Here is a 21170-nt window from a genome sequence, read left to right as displayed (position 1 = left end):
TCATACAGATTTCATGGACTGTGACATGTCGCGGCCGTGAATTTGGTAGGGCCCTAGGTATAAATGCACATTAAGATAGTCTGACCTAAACAGCTTAAAGTCTAACTGTTCTGCTCCCTTGCATTAAATGAAGTTATAGCAACAAAGAATCTACATCCACTTATCTCATGAAGGCTTCTTAAAACTGAATGAGCTGTTTTATGCCTATGTATTTAGGTGTCAACATATCTTCTTAGATTAAATTAGGTTTTAATGCTGGACTAGGTGTCTTAATGCTAGTGGACTAGATTCTGCTACTATAGTACGAAATGAGTCCAAATGCCATGAGCATTCTGTTAATATGGCTACAAAAATTATTGTTTAGTTTAATTGCTAGAAACTTGTTCACAAGGCCTGTAGGTCAAGCATTATTAAAACTTGTTTACCTGTCTCATTACTAACAGCCTGTCGAATAAGTTTTACTAAAGGTGAAAACATGCATTTATATTGTAAAAACAAAATCTCACCCAGCTAAAGGACTACAGTAGTAATAGTAGATGTAAGGGCAGCAAATTGGACTGTTTTCAGACTTTGTTCTTCAAGCTTCTTGTAGAATCTCCCCTGCCAGCAGGCAGTACATAATACATTTACACTGGTGATAAATGATGCCATAATTGTATAGTGCATATAAACATGCTTATCAGTTCAGCTAACCAGATTAAAGGATCAGCAGAAGGCAATCATTCTAAGCCCTGAAGAATGTCAAGACAATGCCAGGTTTAATCTTCTCTGAAAGGATAGTCCTTGTGATTTGTGCACCTAGAGAAAGAGAGAGAGTTATTCTAAAGTCCTTACAGTGAACACTACAAGGGTCAGCACTGATGCAGTCTCGAGGTTAAAGAGAGGAGTTTGAAATGTACATAATCTCTAATTATAGTGGACATTTAAAGTGTTTATGCAGCCTCCCTCACTGTCCTAACTTATACAGGATAACTCATGTTAACTCTCTGCTTTTTGTGATCTGCAATTTAAATAGGCAGGCTTGAACTCCTGTCAGTCAAAAGGTAGGTTTCCCCTGTAGATTTGTAACTGTTTCAGATTTTACATTATGATCTTGATGTCAGAAGGCATATACGTTTCACTTATCTAGCACACCTTATCCGAGGCTACCAAATTTCTTTGCAATATTAAGCCACACATTTGTGAGGTACAGTATGTCTGAAGTAGTCACTTCACAGATTGTTACATTGGGAAAAGAGAATAAATAACAGAGCTAGGAATAGATCTCAAATGTCAGGATCCAACCACTCTACAGTACAGACACTACATTAATAATCTCTGTATAGGTAATACATGACCTCTCTTTTCTAGACTTACTATACGAGGATTAGCTAATTTAGTAGAACATTAATTTCCTAATTGTAGTTTTACGCTGAACATCTTTTAGTCAGATGAGTAGTAAAAGTCGAGAAATCTGAAGCCTATATATTTTGGAGCTGTAAGTCTATTTTAATTTGCTAACACATGTTTAGCTCATAGTAGCTTGACATCTACATATTAAAAGCTATTTTAACATGATAAACCCTGTATAAATCACAATTCTGCAAAGGGGTACAAGCTGACTAGTATTCTAGTATGGGATGTCAGTGGCTTTGAATATGACATTTTGTTAGAGGTCCATTGTTCAGTTTCCTATTCACCATTTAAAAAATGAGGATATAAATGTTCTACAATAAATGTGGACTTGCCAGGCATTCTGCTAGAGGAGAAGAGACACTCACATGTTTATGAGACAGATCCTACATCTCCTCTTAAAGCTGCGGATGGTTTCCATCTCCTCTTTAGTTAATTCAAAGTCAAACACCTTAAAAGGAGAACGAGAGAGACAAAAACACAAAATAAGATGTACAAGAGGTAAGTTTAAGTGGCTTCCAGGTAAGGATACTGCAGAGATGAGGAGGAATGCATTATAGTTGTTTAGGTGACAGAAGGAACACAACTTCATGAGCAAATGTTACAATGAATGCCCACGTTGCTGAGTGAGTAATAAAATATGTGGACCAAAATTTCAAATGTGGGGTACCTAAAGCCAGGCATATAAATTAAGTGGCCTGATTTTCACAGTTGCAACTCCTAATTTAGTGAAAGGGGCCTGTGATGTCTCTGCAAGTGCTCAGCACCTGTGAGTATCAGGTCACTTAATTTATATGCTTAATTATTGGTGCCATGTTCCAAATGTTGGCCTTGAATTATGAAAACTACTCTACGATACAGTACAGCATGATTCTACCCGCTGGGTTCTTATATTATAATTTAGGATATCACTAACCACGCAACTCACTGACAAGATCAATTTTTATTTTATTTTGCTGAAAGAGACAGTTCAGTTAAACTTTCAAATGTTTACAAATAAGGGATAATTCAGAGGAAGGAAACATATGTTTGCATGGCCTGATCCTCCAAACCATTACTCAGGCCCAGGGCCGGCTCCAGACCCCAGCGCGCCAAGCGCGCGCTTGGGGCGGCATTTTGCTGGGAGGGTGGCAGGCGGCTCCGGCGGACCTCCCACAGGCATGACTGCGGAGGGTCCGCTGGCACGCCTGCGGGAGGTCCACCAGAGCCGTGGGACCAGTGGACCCTCCGCAGGCACGTCTGCAGGAGGTCCCCCGGAGCCGCGGGACCAGCAACCGCCAGAGCGCGCCACGCGGCGTGCCGCCCTGCTTGGAGCGCCGCAATTACTAGAGCCGCCCCTGCTCAGGTCATCTCTCATGTATTCAGTGGGATATTTACTTTAGTATAAATACTGAAGGGTTTGGCCCTTCATTAGTGGTAACCACAGTATAGCCTGTGTTAGTACTTCAGAATTGTTATAGGTATGAGTGACTGACTTAGCTTCAAATATGTGGGTGTTACCTCAAAGAGGTGATGGTGTCAATGAGAATTCTATTTACTGTGTTTTAATTGTCTCAAAATTCTTAGTTGTTATACAGTTATTGGAGCCTAGAAGAATCAACTGAGCATGGGGAAATCATGTACATTAAACAAAGAGATTCAGGTGTTTTGGAATGGTCTAGCATTGAACTGACATGATGATAGAGATAAAGAGACCATATTTTGAAAAAAAGTAGTATACGTAAACAGGCATCTCACTAATAGAATTTTAAATCAAACTGTTAGGTCCCTTTGTCCAGAGGGAGGATTTGGTTTCACATTTATTTATTTGCTGGTTATTCTGATGAAGTAAGCTGAGTGGTTGCCATTTAAAAAAAAAAATCAGCATTTACCATGTTATCATATAGTCATATCTGAGAGACCCCAGTTATTTCCTGTTCTAAGTATAAGGGAAAACAGTGATATGGGTAAGGTAAAGCAGGTTTCCTGTATAAACTTGCAACGGGACCTATAAGTATCTAATTTGCAACATTACCTTAAAATTCTCCTCAATACGATGTGGAGTGACAGACTTGGGAATTACACTCACATTTCTTTGGATGTGGAACCGGATCAGAACCTACAGCAACAAATCAGAAATGTGGCAAATTCAGAAGACAATGCCATATCTACCTTCACATTACACAGTGAATAAATCCCCTAGATCAAAGAGTTACCACAGGAGGAAGCAGTGTAGCAGAGCCACGCTAATTTTTGCATATACTCATTTATTACTAGTATTCATGAGACCAAAATGGCAACTAATGACTGCCATTGACTGAAAATTTGAGGTTGACTACTGGTGATGCATATGAAAGATGTAGCTAACCCTTTCCAGCTAATGCCCTCAATTTCACACAGTTTAGTGGTCAGTAATCTTTCCCTATCCCTTCTGTAATGCAATCAGATTAAAAACAATATATTTAAAGCAGCACACTACAAAGGAAACATAACAGGGGGCAGAATTGGGTGCAATTCCTTTGTGAAAGACGTTAGCCAGCACAAGAGGATGACATTTTAGAAAGGAAAACAATGTTGTACAATGAGTCTGTACCTGAGCTGAAGTTTTTCTGTACTTAGCTGCAATTTCCTTAATCTTGGGGTCATCCAAGAGGAAAAAGTTCTCAGACTTGGGCCTACAAAAATAAAGAGTACACATTGATGGAAAAGATTATTGTGTTTTTCCATCACTAATCATCATAGGGTTCATAAGATAATTGGTAATTTAGGAACAAAAGAATTTATGGCATACTTTAATTCACCCGTTCACACTGCTTCTTTCCCCTCTAAACATCATTCTTCACTTTATTTTATCATGAATAGACATCTGGAAATAGCTGAGTTTTGCACAGAAGTTAGATAAAGCTCGTTCCAATATACTCCAATAAGATGATGTATAGTCTAGGATTTAGCACCAAGAATATCTTCCCTCTGTCTCCCAAGAGTTTCATCCTTCATGATCACAGTTTCCCTGGTAGGTAATGGATGGAGAGTGGATGTCTCTGAGGTAGTCTAGAGGGTTTTGAATATTAGAACCAGAGACAATCTATCTCAAGCTCACCATATGTTTGTTACAATGAATGCATGAAACTGATGTTTTCATGACAGGTTTTTTATTATGATTTTGTAATTTTATTATGATTTTGTAATCTTTCATTAAGTTGTTAAAGAATGTTAAATAAATTGATCAGAATTCAACTAAGAATTTTCTTCACCAGTTCACAAATTGATTGCTTGTTTTTCTATTAAAATACATAAAGCCAATCAGACTGAGTCCCACACATTAATCCATTAATTCAATAAGAGATTAATGGTTTCTATGTAATTGTGCAGATTTAAGGGGAATTTTGAGGTTTTTTAATGTATAATAATTTATCAATTTTTTTCATTTTTTTTATTTCATCCACCTACGGTAATATATTAATATTAGTTTATTGAAATCACTCCTAAAAAGAAAACAAGATATAGAAAACATTCTTACCAAGGCCAGTTGGGAGCTCCAAGGGGACAGTATGCAGTGACAGTGATCCCTTGGGACTGGCAATACTTAACCAGCTCTTCCTGAGGAAGGTATGGGTGGCTCTCAATCTACAAGAACATTAAGTTTACGCAGAGGCAGACTGTACTATTGTTCTTCAGAGTGGTGATTTACTGAAAGATATATAATAGCACAAGCTTCTCCATAGAATACATCCCCACTAACCTCCAGAAGATAGCTTCTTTTGGAACTAGTCAATATATAGTAGAACCTTAGAGTTACAGACACCTCAGGAATGGAGGCTGGACATAATTCTGAAATGGGCCATAACTCTGAACAAAACATTACAGACTTCAGTAATGGGGGAGTTGGGGCTGCAGCCACAGGGTGGGGAGGGGGTCAGGGCTTCTGACCCTAGGGGCCATCAGGGCTCTTGGCAGGGGGCTCAGGGCTTCTGCCGTCTGGAAACACCAGGGCTCAGAGATTTAGACCTCAGGGGAGCACTGGGGCTTGAGGCTTCAGTCCCGCCGCTCTGTTCCCGGCTTCAACCCCACGGGCGTTGCTGGGCATCAGTGCTTTAGCTATGGGGGGGAAACACTGGGGCTGAAACTGGCACTCCCCTTATAGCTAGAGCCTCAGTGACCTGCACAGGGCTGAAGCTGGGAACGGAGTCGCAGGGCTGAAGCCCCAGCACTCCCCCCAGTCTAAAGCCCTGAGCCTCAGTGCTCCCGAGGGTCAGAAGTCCCCAGCTGCCCTCCCCCACACCCTGTGGCTTCAGCCCCAACTCCCCTTCTCTCCCCTCCCAGCGGTGGCTGAAGCCCTGAGCCCTGGGGCTAAAGCCCTGAGGCAGTACAGTATTTGCATGTGTTTTGGTTTGGGGGGTTTTTTATTTGTTTTTTTGGCTCCACTGCAGCCTAATTGATTACTTCCAGTTTCACAGGGTGGCCGGTTGACTGGTAAGTCCATAACTCTGGTGTTCATATCTTTGAGGTTCTACTGTGCTTTAAATTATCTAAAGGCACTCCTTCTGCAAGGCGTAGTTAAAGAACTGGATTGGTTTGTACTTGTAGTTTTTTGTGATCTCATTGTTGATTGAGCACAACCTTGCGCTAAGCTTGCTTCCACTCGGAAATATGCCACAGGGTGACTGTGATTTTGGGCAACTAAACCAGCTTTTCACAGGTGGTCACTAATTGTGTGTTCTTTATTTTTAATAAGGTTGAAATGTCCGGTTTCCATTTTGACCTTATCACCATGGAACATTTCAATTTTTTGTTTCAGAATGACTTTTTGATTCAAATTTTTTTATTTTACATTTTTATTTTTTTTATTTTTTATTTTTATATTATACCAATTACCAGATCCATTAGAATAACAATTACAAATTATCAGTTAGAATAGCAAAGAGTACCAGTTACCAAACCAATTAGAATACCAGTTACCAAGCAAATTAACAATTAGAATACTACTTAGCAATTAGAATATCAATTTTAAAAAACAATTACCAATTTATAATATAAAATATAAAATAAAAGCAAAATTAAAAATACATAAAAAATCAAAATAGAAACAATGTCTCAATTCACCTGAAACTAAATTTTTTTCAGAATTTTTATTCTGTGAGCAATTTTGAAATTTCAACTTAGAACAAAAGAATGTTAAATGTCTGAATTTCCCACAGGATGGAAATTCCAAGTTATATAACTCTAGTTATATGAATCATAGAAAAACTCATTAAATGGTCCATTCTGTCCATTAACCAATTACACCTTTCCCAAACATACACCGACACACATGCAAGTCACATCATCTACTTGCAGCATCCTTCAGACAGGTGTTCTGCCAACACTAATGAGTCTGTAAGCAGTCTACCTGGTTATTCACTGGTTTGTATTTTAAATCAGGTTTGTTCAAGAGCCTCTTTATCTGTTCACAGTTAAAGTTGGAGATTCCAATGGATTTCACCAATCCTGCATCCACCAGCTCTTCCATAGCCTAAGGATACAAGAGAATCAGACATTCTATATAACTAAGGGCTTATCTACAGGGAAATAGACTGGCATAGCTATTCTGGAATAACTATGTGAACACACTATTCCAGAATAAAAGTAATTTTATTCCAGAATAACTGGTCTGCTTACAAAGGAGAGTAATAATTCTGGAATAATGTTACTTTTCTTTCAGAGTTATCCCAGAAAAGTTATGCAAGTCAGTTTCCCCATGTAGACATATATGGCACAAAGTGTTGGTGGTCTTATTGTTAACTTGCCTATTTTTTTTCCACAAAACCAAATGATAAACCAGGTAGTTGGACCTGCCAAATACATCATGTTTTGCAGGTCCCAGAGTCTAGCTGAGAAAGGGGATACACAAAAAATAGCCCACTGCATCCTCCTCTTAGGAGGCAGAGACATCTCATTCTCTTTTAAGAACAGTTTTCTTTTTGTGCTTGTTATCATTAGTATCAGCCTGCAGTTTCCTTTTTATTCCTATAAGTCATCAATAAGACTTGATTCATTTCCCATCTGACAGAATGGAGAAAAGGACAAGATTCCCAAGTATTCCTTCTAACTGGTGACTACTATCTCATTCTCCTCTCTCCTGAAGGCTTGGCCTAGCACGGTTGAGCACACACAGTTCCTGTTGCCACTCTCATCCAATAGCATTTCTGACAGAAACAAAGGGAATCTCAATTAATCAGTGAACCCACCTCCCATGTGTCCAGAAAATCTGTGTCACTTGGAATGATCATGCCATTCTCATCTGCAGGAAACAGTTCTTCTCCAGCCTGTCATTGTAAGACAGATAGTTTAAAGATATCCTCCACGGTGAATTGTCTATTTTTTTTAAATCTGCAAGTAAGTGAAGGTGGATTTATACAGGTTGTCCTGACTTGAGCTTTTGGGGGCAAAAAGAAGGAAAAAAGGAATAATTCTTACTAAAGTAATTAGTTTATGAGCAGACTGGCACCATGCCAATCAGTGTGACTTGCAACTCCAAGCAGAGGAAGGACAGAAGCTTATCAGTGCTTCTGTCAGCTTGTAGGAGCTCTATGGAGGTTGACAGAACAGTCTCTGCAGTAGGAAGCTGAGGACTTAGCTATCTTCCCAGTAAAGATAGAGATAGATAAGAATTCAGTACATAGACATCATCAGACAGGAATATTGTAGAATATTGTATACAGCCAAATGACTAGACATTATGAGCCAAGAGACCTGGATTTGATTTGGATCAATTACTCTCTAATCCAGAAGGGCTGGAAATGCTGTAGAAGCAAAAAAAGAAAGAAAATAAGAATGACAAAAAGACTACATTACAGTGCCACAGCGGCACAGCTGCGGCATAGGCGTACCATTAGAATGGCCTTGCAAGATAGCTACTGCCTTACCAGTCAAGGGCAGCACTACTTTCCAGAGGTTCTTCTTCGAGTGATTGCTCCTATCCATTCCAGTCAGGTGTGCGCGCCACGCGTGCACGGCTCTTCGGAACATTTTTACCCTAGCAACCCCTGCGGGCCGGCTGGGCGCCCCCTGGAGTGGCGCCGCCATGGCGCTGGATATATACCCCAGCCGGCCCGTCCGCTCCTCAGTTCCTTCTTACTGCCCGTGACGGCCAGCTGGAACAGTGGAGTGCTCCTTTACCTCCACAGCCCTAGCGTTTCTCCATTCTTCTCTGTACATAGTTGGTTAACTTAGTTTAGTAGTTAGATTAGTTGAATAAGTTTAGTTAGTTATAGTATAGTAGGGGAATTAGAGGGGTTCGCCCCTCTTCTTCCACAACCGGTGCGGGCTCATGCCCAAGGCACCGGGCTTTAAGCCCTGTGCGGCTTGCCAGCGGCACATGCCCGTGGGCGACCCGCACGACTCCTGCCTGCGCTGCCTCGGGGAATCTCACAGGACAGATAAGTGCCCGATCTGCACGGCGTTTAAGCCGCGCACCAGAAAGGAGCGAGACTCTCGCCTCAAGCAGCTCCTTACGGAGGTGGCACTTCAGCCTCCCGCGCCATCCCCAGCGGCACCGAAATCGTCCTCGGCGCGCAGCGCACCAGCGGCACCAAGCCGCCCCGGTGCCGACGCTGCTAGATCTTGGCAGACAGCACCGACGTCCCGGCACCGTTCCCTCTCTCCACCGAGGAAGCGGAAGACGGCGCACTCGGCTTCTAAGCCTCCTGCTTCGGGACAGCTTACCCAGCCATCACCGGCACCTCCGGCACCGGCTGTGGTAGTGCACAAGCCGTGCACGGTTCCGTTGACTCCAGCACCTCAAGAGCCGTCGAGTCCAGTACCTCCCTGCTCCCCGGTGCCAACCGTGGTCGAGCTGCATCTCCCGTCCACGCCCGAGACATTCTCGACGGTGAGAGAGCTCATCGAGCTCACAGAGGCACCGAGCCTCCGGCCCCCGGCACCGCCGGTGCGGGCTGTTCAGTCAGCGGGCAAGCCGGCCATGATGCGGCCCTCTTCCCCTGATGGACGGGATAGACGGCGCTCCAGGACTCGGTCTCGCTCCCGGTCCCGAAGACGGTCACCGTTGCGCCGCTCCAGGTCCCGGCACCGCTCTCCATCGCGGTACCGTTCACCCTCTCGACGCCGGTCGCAGTCCCGGTACCGCTCAACATCGTGGTACCGGTCGCACTCCCGGAGACGCTCCCGGTCCCGATCACCGTCCCGTCGGCACCGCAGAAAGTCCGAGTCCCGGCACCGGTCCCGGCACCGTGACTCCAAAAGCCGCTCCCGGCACCGCCGGTCGAGATCCCGGTCGAGCTCCCGGCACCGGTCGAGCTCCCGGCACCGCGGCAATCGATGGTCTCGCTCGCCATCTCGGTACCACGACAACCGGCACCGACCCTCGGCACCATCCGGGGACAGGCTGCCAGTTTTGACGGCGCAGTCCGTCAGCGCCTCCGCACCTCCGTGGCCATCCCGTCACTCATCGGTCGCTTCGCGGGCAGACAGCTATGGCCATCTCCAGGCGGCCCCGCACGGACAAGTCCACGGGGCACAGCAGTGGGGTTTTTTGGTCCCCTGGGCCCAATACAAAGCTCAAGGGCTACCTTGCCCCCAGCGGACCCCAGCCTCCGAGCGCAGAGTGCCGGAGGCCACTGTCAGCAGGCCACCCCCATCACCGGGTGAGGCCCAGTTACCGCCTGATCCCGCGGGGCATCCACGGTCCGAGTCAGCTGCCCACCCCATAGAGGACCCACCTGCGGAGGCGGTGGTCCAAGGTCTGTCCTCGTCATCTTCACCAGATGAGGTGGTGGCGGGGGCTTCTACGGCAGACCCTCCGCCTATTGACTTGCGGGCCCACCAGGACCTTCTTCGCAGGGTGGCGAAGGCTATCGACCTACCGGTAGCGGAGGTCACTGAGGACGAGGACCTGGTGACAAATGTAATTGGAGCGGAGGCTCCAGTGCGGGTGGCCTTGCCATTCATCCGCACTATTCAGAAAAATGCCACTACCATCTGGCAGTCACCGGCGTCCGTCCCTCCCACCGCCCGCGGTGTCGAAAGAAAGTACTCCGTCCCCCCCGCGGGATACGAGTACTTATATACCCATCCTGCACCAGACTCGCTTGTGGTCCAGTCGGTCAACGACAGGGAGAGGCATGGTCAGCCAGCCCCAGCGCCGAAGTCCAAGGAAGCGAGGCGCATGGATCTGTTGGGCCGAAAGGTCTATTCAGCAGGGGGTCTCCAGCTCCGAATCGCCAACCAGATGGCCCTCCTCGCCAGATACACCTTTGACATCTTGGTGTCCCTGGCGAAATTCACAGAGCTGATCCCAACAGCCTCGCGCCAAGAGTTCACAGCCCTCCTGGAAGAGGGCAAGAAGTCCTTCAGGTCCTCCATTCAGGCCGCTCTGGACTCCGCGGACTCAGGTGCTAGAACCCTGGCCTCAGGAGTAACCATGAGGCGCATCTCCTGGTTGCAGTCCTCCACATTGCCACCGGAGGTGCAGTACACCTTGCAGGACCTACCCTTCGACACTAAGGGCAGGTCTACACTAAGGGCGGGGGTCGAATTAGGGTACGCAAATTCAGCTACGTGAATAGCGTAGCTGAATTCGAAGTACCCTAATTCGAACAACTCACCCGTCCAGACGCGCCGGGGTCGAACTCCGCGGCTCCCCCGTCGACTCCGCCAACTCCTTTTGCCGAGGTGGAGTACCGGAGTCGACCGCGGCGCTTCCGGAGTTCGAACTATCGCGTCTAGATCAGACGCGATAGTTCGAACTCCGAAAAGTCGAACTCTCCGCGTCGAACCGGCAGGTAAGTGTAGACGTACCCTCAGGGTCTGTTTTCTGAAAAGACGGATTCCAGAATTCAGACCCTGAAGGACGGTCGCATAGCCATTCGCACTCTGGGTATGCACACACTGGCTACCCAGCGAAGGTCCTTTCGGCAGCAACCCTACCGGCCATTTAACCAGCCTAGGTCGCGACCCTACAATAGCAGGCGTCCCGGCCTGAGTCACCGTAGACCATCGGGCAACAGGCGCAACCAGGGCAAAGCGCCTTCCAAGGCCCCTCAAGGACCCAAACAGGCCTTTTGATGGGACGCCCGAGGACGGCCCATCAGTCTCTGTACTGGATCCTTCCCGTTTATTTTGCAACCGCCTTTCCCACTTTCTTCTGGCGTGGTCCCAAATAACATCGGACAGCTGGGTGCTTCGTACAGTCCAGTCTGGTTACCGCCTTCAATTTGTTTCGCCCCCTCCTTCCCACCCGCCTTCCCTGTCCCTCTTCAGGGACCCCTCTCACGAGCAATTCCTCCTACAAGAGGTCGAGACTCTGTTGAGCTTGGGTGCCATAGAGGAAGTGCCTCACGACATGCGGGGCAGGGGATTCTATTCACGATATTTTCTCATCCCCAAGGTGAAAGGAGGTCTTCGACCCATATTGGACCTCCGAGAGCTCAACAAGTACCTGGTCAAGCTCAAATTTCGCATGGTCACCCTGGGGACCATCATTCCCTCCCTGGATCCGGGAGACTGGTTTGCCACCCTCGATATGAAGGACGCGTACTTCCATATCGCAATTTACCCTCCCCATCGACGCTACCTGCGTTTTGTGGTCAACGGTGCGCACTACCAGTTTACGGTGCTACCCTTTGGCCTGTCCACCGCGCCGAGGGTCTTCACCAAATGCATGGCAGTAGTTGCTGCAGCCCTCCGCCGTCGTCGCATTCATGTATACCCATATCTCGACGACTGGCTGGTTCGCGGGACATCCCAACAGCTGGTAAAGGACCAGATGTCAGAGATACTATCCCTGTTTCGGTCCCTCGGCCTTCTCATCAATGCCGAGAAGTCCACTCTAGCTCCATCTCAGCGGGTGGAGTTCATCGGAGCGGTCCTCGACTCCACTTTGGCCAGGACCTGCCTCCCACGCTCTCGGCACCAGACGATGGTATCCATCATCCAGGACCTTCTCACCTTTCCCACGACGACGGTTCGGTCCTGCCTGCGCCTCCTGGGCCACATGGCGTTCTGTACGTTTGTCACGGCATATGCGAGGCTCCGCCTTCGCCCCTTTCAATCTTGGCTGGCGTCGGTATACCGCCCGCACCGCGACTCAATAGACATGGTAGTCACCGTCACAAAGCCGACACTCGCGTCACTCCACTGGTGGCTGAACCCAGACGTCGTGTGTGCAGGAGTCCCGTTCCGTCCTCCTCGCCCATCCGTCACCTTGACCCTGGATGCCTCGGCGTTGGGATGGGGGGCTCACCTGGGCGACCTTCACACCCAGGGTCTCTGGTCCCCCCAAGAGCTCGCTCTCCACATCAATGTCCGGGAGCTGCGAGCGATCCGCCTAGCGTGTCACACCTTCCGCGCCTGTCTGCAAGGCCGCTGCGTGGCAGTCTTCACGGACAACATGACGGCAATGTTCTATGTGAACAAGCAGGGCGGAGCCCGCTCCTCCCTCCTCTGCACGGAAGCGATGCTCCTGTGGGACTTCTGCGTGACCCACTCCATTCACCTGGAAGCTTCATTTCTTTCAGGAGTGCAGAACACGCTGGCCGACCATCTCAGCAGGTCGTTCCTCTCACACAAGTGGTCTCTTCGTCCGGATGTGGTGCACACAATTTTCTGGAGATAGGGGTTTCCCCAGATAGACCTGTTTGCCTCCAAGGAGAACAGGAAGTGCCATCTGTTTTGCTCATACCAGGGTCGCTCCCCAGGCTCCCTGTCGGACGCATTCCTCTGCTCCTGGACGGATCACCTCCTCTACGCCTTCCCTCCGTTCCCGCTCATACACCGAGTGCTACTGAAGCTTCGGAGGGACAGGGCCCACGTCATATTCGTCGCTCCGGCCTGGCCGAGGCAGCACTGGTACACCCTGCTGCTCGAGCTCTCCGTTCGGGATCCCATGCCCCTCCCGTTATGGCCGGACCTCATCACGCAGGACTTCGGCAGGCTCTGTCACCCGAGCCTACAGTCCCTCCATCTTACAGCTTGGTACCTGCGTGGCTGACCCACGCAGAGAGGGACTGTTCGGAGGCAGTGCAGCAAGTCCTGCTAGAGAGCAGAAAGCCTTCCACTCGCTCCACCTACCTTGCGAAATGGAAGCGTTTCGCACTCTGGTGTGATCAATGAGGCCTCAATCCCTTCGTAGTCCCTATCCCTACCATCCTGGACTACCTCTGGTACCTTAAGGAGCAAGGTCTTGCGGTCTCCTCCTTGAAGGTGCACCTGGCAGCCGTGTCCGCCTTTCGGCCATCCATAGAAGGTCGTTCCATCTTCGCTAACCAGATGGTTTCCCGCTTCCTTAAAGGCCTGGACCGCTTGTACCCGCCGGTGCGGCGTCCTACTCCGACCTGGGATTTAAACCTCGTTCTGGCCAAGCTGATGGGACCGCCCTTTGAGCCCCTGGCCACGTGCTCTCTACTCTACCTCTCCTGGAAGACAGCCTTCCTCGTCGCAATTACATCGGCAAGGCGAGTCTCTGAGCTCCGTGCCCTAACGGTTAGTCCACCATACACCGTCTTCCATGGAGACAAGGTGCAGCTTCGACCACACCCGGCCTTCCTCCCTAAGGTGGTGTCGGCCTTTCACCTTAATCAGGAGATCTTCCTCCCGGTCTTCTTCCCGAAGCCGCACGCCTCACCTCGTGAGCAACAGCTTCACACCCTGGACGTCCGCAGGGCCCTCGCTTTTTATATCGAGCGGACGAAGCCCTTCCGGCGTTCGACCCAGCTGTTCGTAGCGGTTGCCAATCGCATGAAAGGCGAGCCGGTCTCCTCGCAGCGGATTTCCTCCTGGGTGACGGCATGTATCCGGACATGCTACGAGTTTGCTCGCACGCCATCATGTCGCCTGACCGCTCATTTGACGAGAGCGCATGCCTCGTCGGCTGCCTTCCTAGCCCATGTCCCCATCCAGGACATTTGTAGAGCGGCCACCTGGTCTTCTCTCCACACCTTCGCTTCCCACTACGCGTTGGTGCAGCAATCCAGAGACGATGCAGCCTTCGGCTCCGCAGTCTTATACTCTGCCACATCTCACTCCGACCCCACCGCCTAGGTAAGGCTTGGGAATCACCTGACTGGAATGCATAGGAGCAATCACTCGAAGAAGAAAAGACGGTTACTCACCGTAGTAACTGTTGTTCTTCGAGATGTGTTGCTCCTATCCATTCCAGACCCGCCCTCCTTCCCCACTGTCGGAGTAGCCGGCAAGAAGGAACTGAGGAGCGGACGGGCCGGCTGGGGTATATATCCAGCGCCATGGCGGCGCCACTCCAGGGGGCGCCCAGCCGGCCCGCAGGGGTTGCTAGGGTAAAAATGTTCCGAAGAGCCGTGCACGCGCGGCGCGCACACCTGACTGGAATGGATAGGAGCAACACATCTCGAAGAACAACAGTTACTACGGTGAGTAACCGTCTTATACCGGGAGTGGCACCAATACACTCTGAAGAATGTCTAGTCTTCCTTGCCCTGTTAGAAGATAACTATGGCATGACTGCTAAGAAGAGGAAATTGTCTCCCTAGGGCCCTGACAGAAAGGCTTAGAGGAGTTAAAGTCACAGTACCTTGAATCCCATCGGCCAGTGCATCAGGTAGAGGTCCAAATAATCCAATTTCAGGGCAGCAAGCGTATTCTGGCATGCTCCCTTCACCAGGGATTTCTCATGAAATGTGCACCACAGCTAGAGAGAGAAAACTAAGCATGACAGTTGACTTCACAGGAAAATAACAGTATGAAATATCCCCAGCAGGACAGGGGCATGTCACACCTACCAGAGGCAGGTCTGGGAATATTATGCCTTTCATCTACAGGGGAGGTGGAGTTGATGGGTATTTTCTTGCAGTTCATTTTATAACTGGCAGTACACTTGACAAAATTAGGATTCTGCCAGATTATGATATAGTAAAATGTCACCAGTTAAGACAGCAATTAAAGAAAATAATGCAAAAATGCAAGATTGGTGAAGACCGACTCACAGGTTTTCCAGAAGGTAGAAAACTATTTCTTTTTCTTATACTTGTTGCTGCCAGGGAGAAAACCTAACATACAAGAGCGAATAAATTCAATCCTGCAGCAGGAATGAGCAAGAATGCTGTAGCCATGCTTTCTTCCTCAGAGTCACTGAAAGCACAGGCTGAGTTCCTGCTCTATTGCTGGCAAAAGAGGAGTACACAGAAAAGTGCATTCTAATCAGCCATGGATTTTTAAGAGTTTCTTTTTTTCTTCCCTCCATCCCCTTTACTTGACTACTGGAATAAAGAAAACAAAATTAGTAAATAGCAGGTACAGTATTAAGGGGTTAATTTCCCGATTAGCTTTACTCCATGGAGCCTGCCTTTTGCATTATGTGATCTTTGTCTCTTTTCCTGCCAGTCATCAACCTGACCCCATACTTAGACTCAGGTAAGTCAAAGCTGTACCTTACTGACGACAAAGAGGTCCTCCCGTGTCACAACCCCCTCCTCAATTTTCTCTTGGATCGCATCCCCTATTTCATTTTCATTCTGGTACACATGGGCACAGTCAAACTGGCGGTATCCAACATCAATGGCAAACTTCACGGCCTCTCTCACTTTCCCAATGGGGGACTGAAATGAAAAGAGAAAGCCAGAAATTTAAATATCTGAAAAATATTTCCAGCTTTCCAGTGTGATAATGGTTCATCCTCCCCTAAAATCAAGTAGTATTAATCCAGTAGTATTTGAGTGATCCTGGGTTGATTCCCATTTTCACTGTGGTTTATGGAACAAAACAACTAGTGACAACCTTGAGTCTTAAGCCACCTGTGATTGGCACTCACAGACTATGGTAATAGGCACACAAGAAATACCATAGACTGGTAGGACAAGATAGATACAAGACTGTACCGTGCCATATGCATCTATTTAGGGTGAAATCTGCCAACATGGCCAACCATGTAGATCAGGTGTCGGCAACCTTTCAGAAGTGGTGTGCCGAGTCTTCATTTATTCACTCTAATTTAAGGTTTCGTGTGCCAGTAATACATTTTAACATTTTTCGAAAGTCTCTTTCTATAAGTCTATAATATATAACTAAACTATCGTTGTATATAAAATAAACAAAGTTTTTAAATTGTTTAAGAGCCTTCATTTAAAATTAAATTAAAATGCAGAGCCCCCCGGACCGGTGGCCATGACACAGGCAGTGTGAGTGCCGCTGAAAATCAGCTCGCATGCCGCCTTCGGCACGCGTGCCATAGGTTGCCTACCTCTGATGTAGATCAAGAGGGTGGGCAAGAAAGGGGCATATCTCAAGGAATGGGAGTCAAAGTAAGATATGGTGATCATATTGCTCAACATTTGTTTTGAAAACACAACAGACTCCAAGATCTGTACATGGAAACGTTGCAAGAATTCTTTAGCCCATTCCCTACAATGTAAGTACATGTTCCTGGAGACATCAGATTGAGAGCATGGAGGAAGGAAAACATGATACAAGACTTCTCCAGTCCTCCCTGACTGAAAGTTACTGTCTCGTTGGAGTGCCCTCCAGGGGATTCTCCACATCCCTGTTGGAAACCTTCATTCACCTGCTTAACATTTCCTTTTTAGCCACAGTCATTCTGAGAGTGAGAAATTGACAGGATAACCTTTGAAGAGCTCTGCTAAACTGACCATGGGAATCAATGTTGAGTTACTTGGAATCAACACCTGGAATTGTTATGATTTGCCAAGAGAGAAAAAGAGGAGAAACCAGGTTTAAGGTGGGGTATTGGGAAACACGAAGAAAGACATAATCACTGGAAATCCTCTCGACTCCTGGACATAAACAAGCCTGCTATTGAGGAGATGGGACAGGAGGCATATGTCGATACAATGCAAAACATTATAGAAAGTGCCACTCTCTGGATAAGGCACATAGTTTAGGATTCATTATCAATATGAACCACATAACTTTCTTGGCTGGAAAAGAACAGTGAAAATTTGTTTGACAACCTTATACCAAGTCAAGTGGAAAGAGGAGAGGAATCTCAAATAAGAACTTGCAGCAAAAGCAGAACTACACATTCCTACATTTAATGCATTTTAAGATAAACAATATAATCACTCATCACTTATTTTTAAGCACATAGTTCAGAGACCTGCTTATCAAAGTCTGCTTGGTTGGGGTGCTGGGTGATGTTGGTGGCCTTTGACATACAGGCCTTTGATCTGGTAGTCCCTTCTGGCCTTAAATTCTATTACACTAAAAAAAAAAACCTACCTGGCTTCTTGCCTGGGGTAAAAAACAAGCAGGAACTGGTTATCCCTTCTGGTGAATGTCTACTTTTTGTATGACACTTGCAGTCTGAATTCATCTCATTGTTTGTATAAGATTCAATAACTGCAGTTCCTTCCGCAGCGTGGGAAAGCTAGCTGGTGTATGTAAAAGCATTCCAGGATGTACCAGTCTCGTTATGGCTTTCTGCTGGAGGTCCCTCAATTCTACCACCACCCTACTCCAGGAAGAAGCAGCAAAGGTGAGTCCCCCAGAGCTGCCTAGAAGCAGCCAATCAGAGCCCAGCAGTCTCTGATAAAAGGGGCCGAATAGGTCAGTTCATGGCTGGGGCCAGAGGGAGCTCTGGCCCAAGGGAGCTTGATAGGCTATAGTCCCCAAACCTGGGGGGTGAGAGGACCTGTGAACTTTAGCCCTAAGGTAATGGATGGCAGTAAAGAGACCAGGTGGGAAGAGGCCCAGGGAATTAATTGAAGGAATTAAAGGAGGTGGGGTATGTGGCTGCTGTTTATAGGGTCTTTGGGTTTGGCCCTGGAGTAGTGGGTGGGCCCAGATCCTGCCAGTGGCAAAGTGGCCTAAACCCTAGTGAAGGGCTGGATTAAAAAGGGCCTGGCTGAAGATCTTGGTGAGGGTTGATAGCGTTGAACTCTTTGCTACTCTGGAGGGAGTTCATCCATTTGACTGTGGTACTTGGCCAGAGAGCTGAGCCACTGAAGACTTGCCTAGCAAGGTTGGCAATCTACAGAGGGTGCCAGGAGCAGCAGGAAAAAGAGACTGAAGTGCCACACCCAGCTGACAGGAGGCAGTCAGGAGGTGAGTGCCCCTGTCCTAGTCAGTTGCTATACAATGGGGTTCTCAGACTGGAGGCTGGGATCCCTCAGGGGGTTGTGAAGTTATTACATGGGGGGTTGTGAGCTGTCAACCTCCGCCCCAAACCCCGCTTTGCCTCCAGCATTTATAATGGTGTTAAATATATTAAAGTGTTTTTAATGTATAGGTGGAGGGCGGGGGTCACTCAGAGGCTTGCCATGTGAAAGGGGTCACCGGTATGAAAGTTTGAGATCCACTGCTATACAACATGCTGTACAGAATCTAGGAACTGCTGTGACTAAAGTGTAGTGTGACAGCTCTGTGTGGAAGACAAAGCTTTTTTGTGAAGAAACAAAACACATGTGATCCTTCCCATTGTGTTGGCTGGTGGAGCAGAGAGAGAGACAAGTTTGGCAACTTGTTCCATGGTTACACAAGTCTGCAATATGAGACTTTCAGAGAATAATCCCTTGTATTATATTACATTGTATTTACTGAATAGCATTTCAATTTGAGTACAGTGTGACTGTAAAGAAAGATTCTGTTGTAATGCAGATACAGTTGAGGTTGCTGTGGGAACATTAATACTGAATAATCTTGACAAAATAACCCTAGTGATTTTTGTGGAAATAAAAGCTGAATCTTTCATTGCATTTAGATAGGTTTTTTGCAGGTGCCAGGGGCTTATTACATCCCAAAATCTTTCCAGTCAGCCTAACCCACTTATCAGGTTCATTCAAAGATTTCACAAATCATCTAACTCATATTACAAGCATGGGATTGTAACATGATTTAAGGGGCCTCATCCTGAGAAGTACTGGGCATGCACAATTAGCATTGGAGTCAATGGGAGCTGAAGGCACTTAGCACCTTTTGTGATTAGACCCACACAGAGGATGACAACTGGAAAGTATAAACATTGAGAATCAGCAGTGCCTGAAGAGGAAATATGGAAAGAATGTAACATTTTACAGAGCTTTAATAAAGCATGTGGCTGAACACCTTTCATCTTTTAATGTTGCAGATTTTGGGGAGATTTGTCCATTTTGCCTACTTCTTGGAAATTAATTTAAATAGGCTCTAAAAACCTTCTCCTGTACCCCAAATCAGCAATGTGAGATCCTCAGGCCAGGAACTTGTACTATCTGTTTGTTTGGAAAGTACCATACATAATTATGGTGCTTTATAAATAAAGCAACATCTGAGTAGTTAGTAGAAAGTTCCATTTGTAAATCCACTTTGATTTTTAATCACAGTAGACAATACTTAAATTCATTCCACCACATGAGCATTGGGTATAAGAAAATATCACATTAAACAGTTTTCAGGGACATCAAAATTGCAAATCTCCACATAAACACCACACGTTCACTCAAAAGATTTGACAAGTGCTTAAAGCTGTAACTGAACTGTCACACCTGCAGAATTTCAAGAGACCATAAGCTCCCAGGTAGGAGTTACACTCTCTTGGAGAGAGAGCTGCAGCAGGCTTGATGACCCGTAGCAGTTTCATAGTGTCATACAGGTTACAAACTAGCTTTGCTAAAAGCACATGTTCAATACTGGGGTAGTTGGGTGTCATCATTACCTGCCAGGTTCCTAGTCCCAGGATGGGCATCTTTGCTTTTGTGATCAGTTCCACGTAGGTTGTCATGGCTTGTCTGTTCTAATTCCCTTTGGCATGCAACACTGTAAAAGAATGGGCAGTACCCTGGCAAAAGCCTTAAAGAGGTTCTTGATCCACCTGCTTTCTGGTGATTGGCTGCAGATAGGAGTAGGAAGGGAGAATGAAGCCTCAGAAGGTGGAAGTTTTGCTTTGTCCCTCTTCCTCTTCGGAGAATTACAAAGCCCTGTAGAATTACAATCTGCAAGTCTGCAGTAGGGTTTGTATGTGTGTCCTTGTATGATTTGAATTCTTTGAGGATGTTAATAAGCAAGTGGGCAAAAGTGATCCAGTGGATATAGTGTATTTGACTTGCAGAAAGCCTTTGACAAGGTCCCTCACCAAAGTCTCTTAAGCAAAGTAAGCGGTAATGGGATAAGAGGGAAGGTCTTGTCATGGATCAGTAACTGATTAACAGACAGGAAACACAGGGTAGGAATAAATGGTCAGTTTTCACAATGGAGAGGTAAATAGCAGGGTCCCCCAAGAATCAGTAGTGGGATCACTGTTCAACATATTCATAAATGATCTGGAAAAAGGGGAAAACAGTGATGTGGGGAAGTTGCAAATGATACAAAATTACTCAAGATAGTGAAGTCCAAAGCTGACTGCAAAGAGTTACAAAGGGATCTCTCAAAAGTGGGTAACTGGGCAACAAAATGGCAAATGAATTTCAATGTTGATAAATGCAAAGTAATGCACAATGGAAAATATAATCCCAACTATACATATAAAATTATGAGGTCTACTACTCCAGAAAGATTTGAGTCATTGTAGATAATTTGAAAACATCTGCTCACTGTGCAGTGGCAGTCAAAGAACAGAATTTTAGGAACCATTAGGCAAGGCTAGATAAGACAGGAGATATCATAATGCCATTATATAAATCCATGGTATGCCCACACCTTAAATACTGCATGCAGTTCTGGTCTTCCCATCTCCAAAAAATATAGTAGAATTGGAGGGAGGGAGTAGAAAGTGACAACAAAAATGATCAGGGGTATGGAACAGCTACCATATGAGAAGAGGTTAAGAAGACTGGGACTGTTCATCTTTAGAAAAGAGAAGACTAACAGGGGGATATCATGAATGATGTGGAGAAAGTGTTTAC

General features: G+C 46.6%; 1 protein-coding gene across 1 annotated transcript; it reads right to left on the bottom strand.

Annotated features, from left to right (window-relative positions):
- Positions 1-749: 749 nt before the first annotated feature.
- LOC123345359 (aldo-keto reductase family 1 member B1-like) lies at positions 750-20077 on the bottom strand. Its single transcript, XM_044982152.1, has 10 exons — positions 19985-20077; positions 15771-15938; positions 14915-15031; positions 7599-7676; positions 6761-6883; positions 4892-4998; positions 3965-4046; positions 3407-3490; positions 1761-1843; positions 750-798 (listed from the first exon to the last, which is right to left on the bottom strand). Exons 1-10 carry the CDS (start codon positions 20048-20050, stop codon positions 759-761), a joined length of 948 nt encoding a protein of 315 aa, XP_044838087.1. The 5' UTR covers positions 20051-20077; the 3' UTR covers positions 750-758.
- Between the last annotated feature and the right edge of the window lie 1093 nt (positions 20078-21170).

This window comes from Mauremys mutica, chromosome 1 (genome assembly GCF_020497125.1).
Source record: "Mauremys mutica isolate MM-2020 ecotype Southern chromosome 1, ASM2049712v1, whole genome shotgun sequence".
NCBI classification, from domain to species: domain Eukaryota; kingdom Metazoa; phylum Chordata; order Testudines; family Geoemydidae; genus Mauremys; species Mauremys mutica.
Note: the sequence above shows the minus strand (reverse complement) of the source record. Positions and strands in the feature narration are given on the sequence as shown.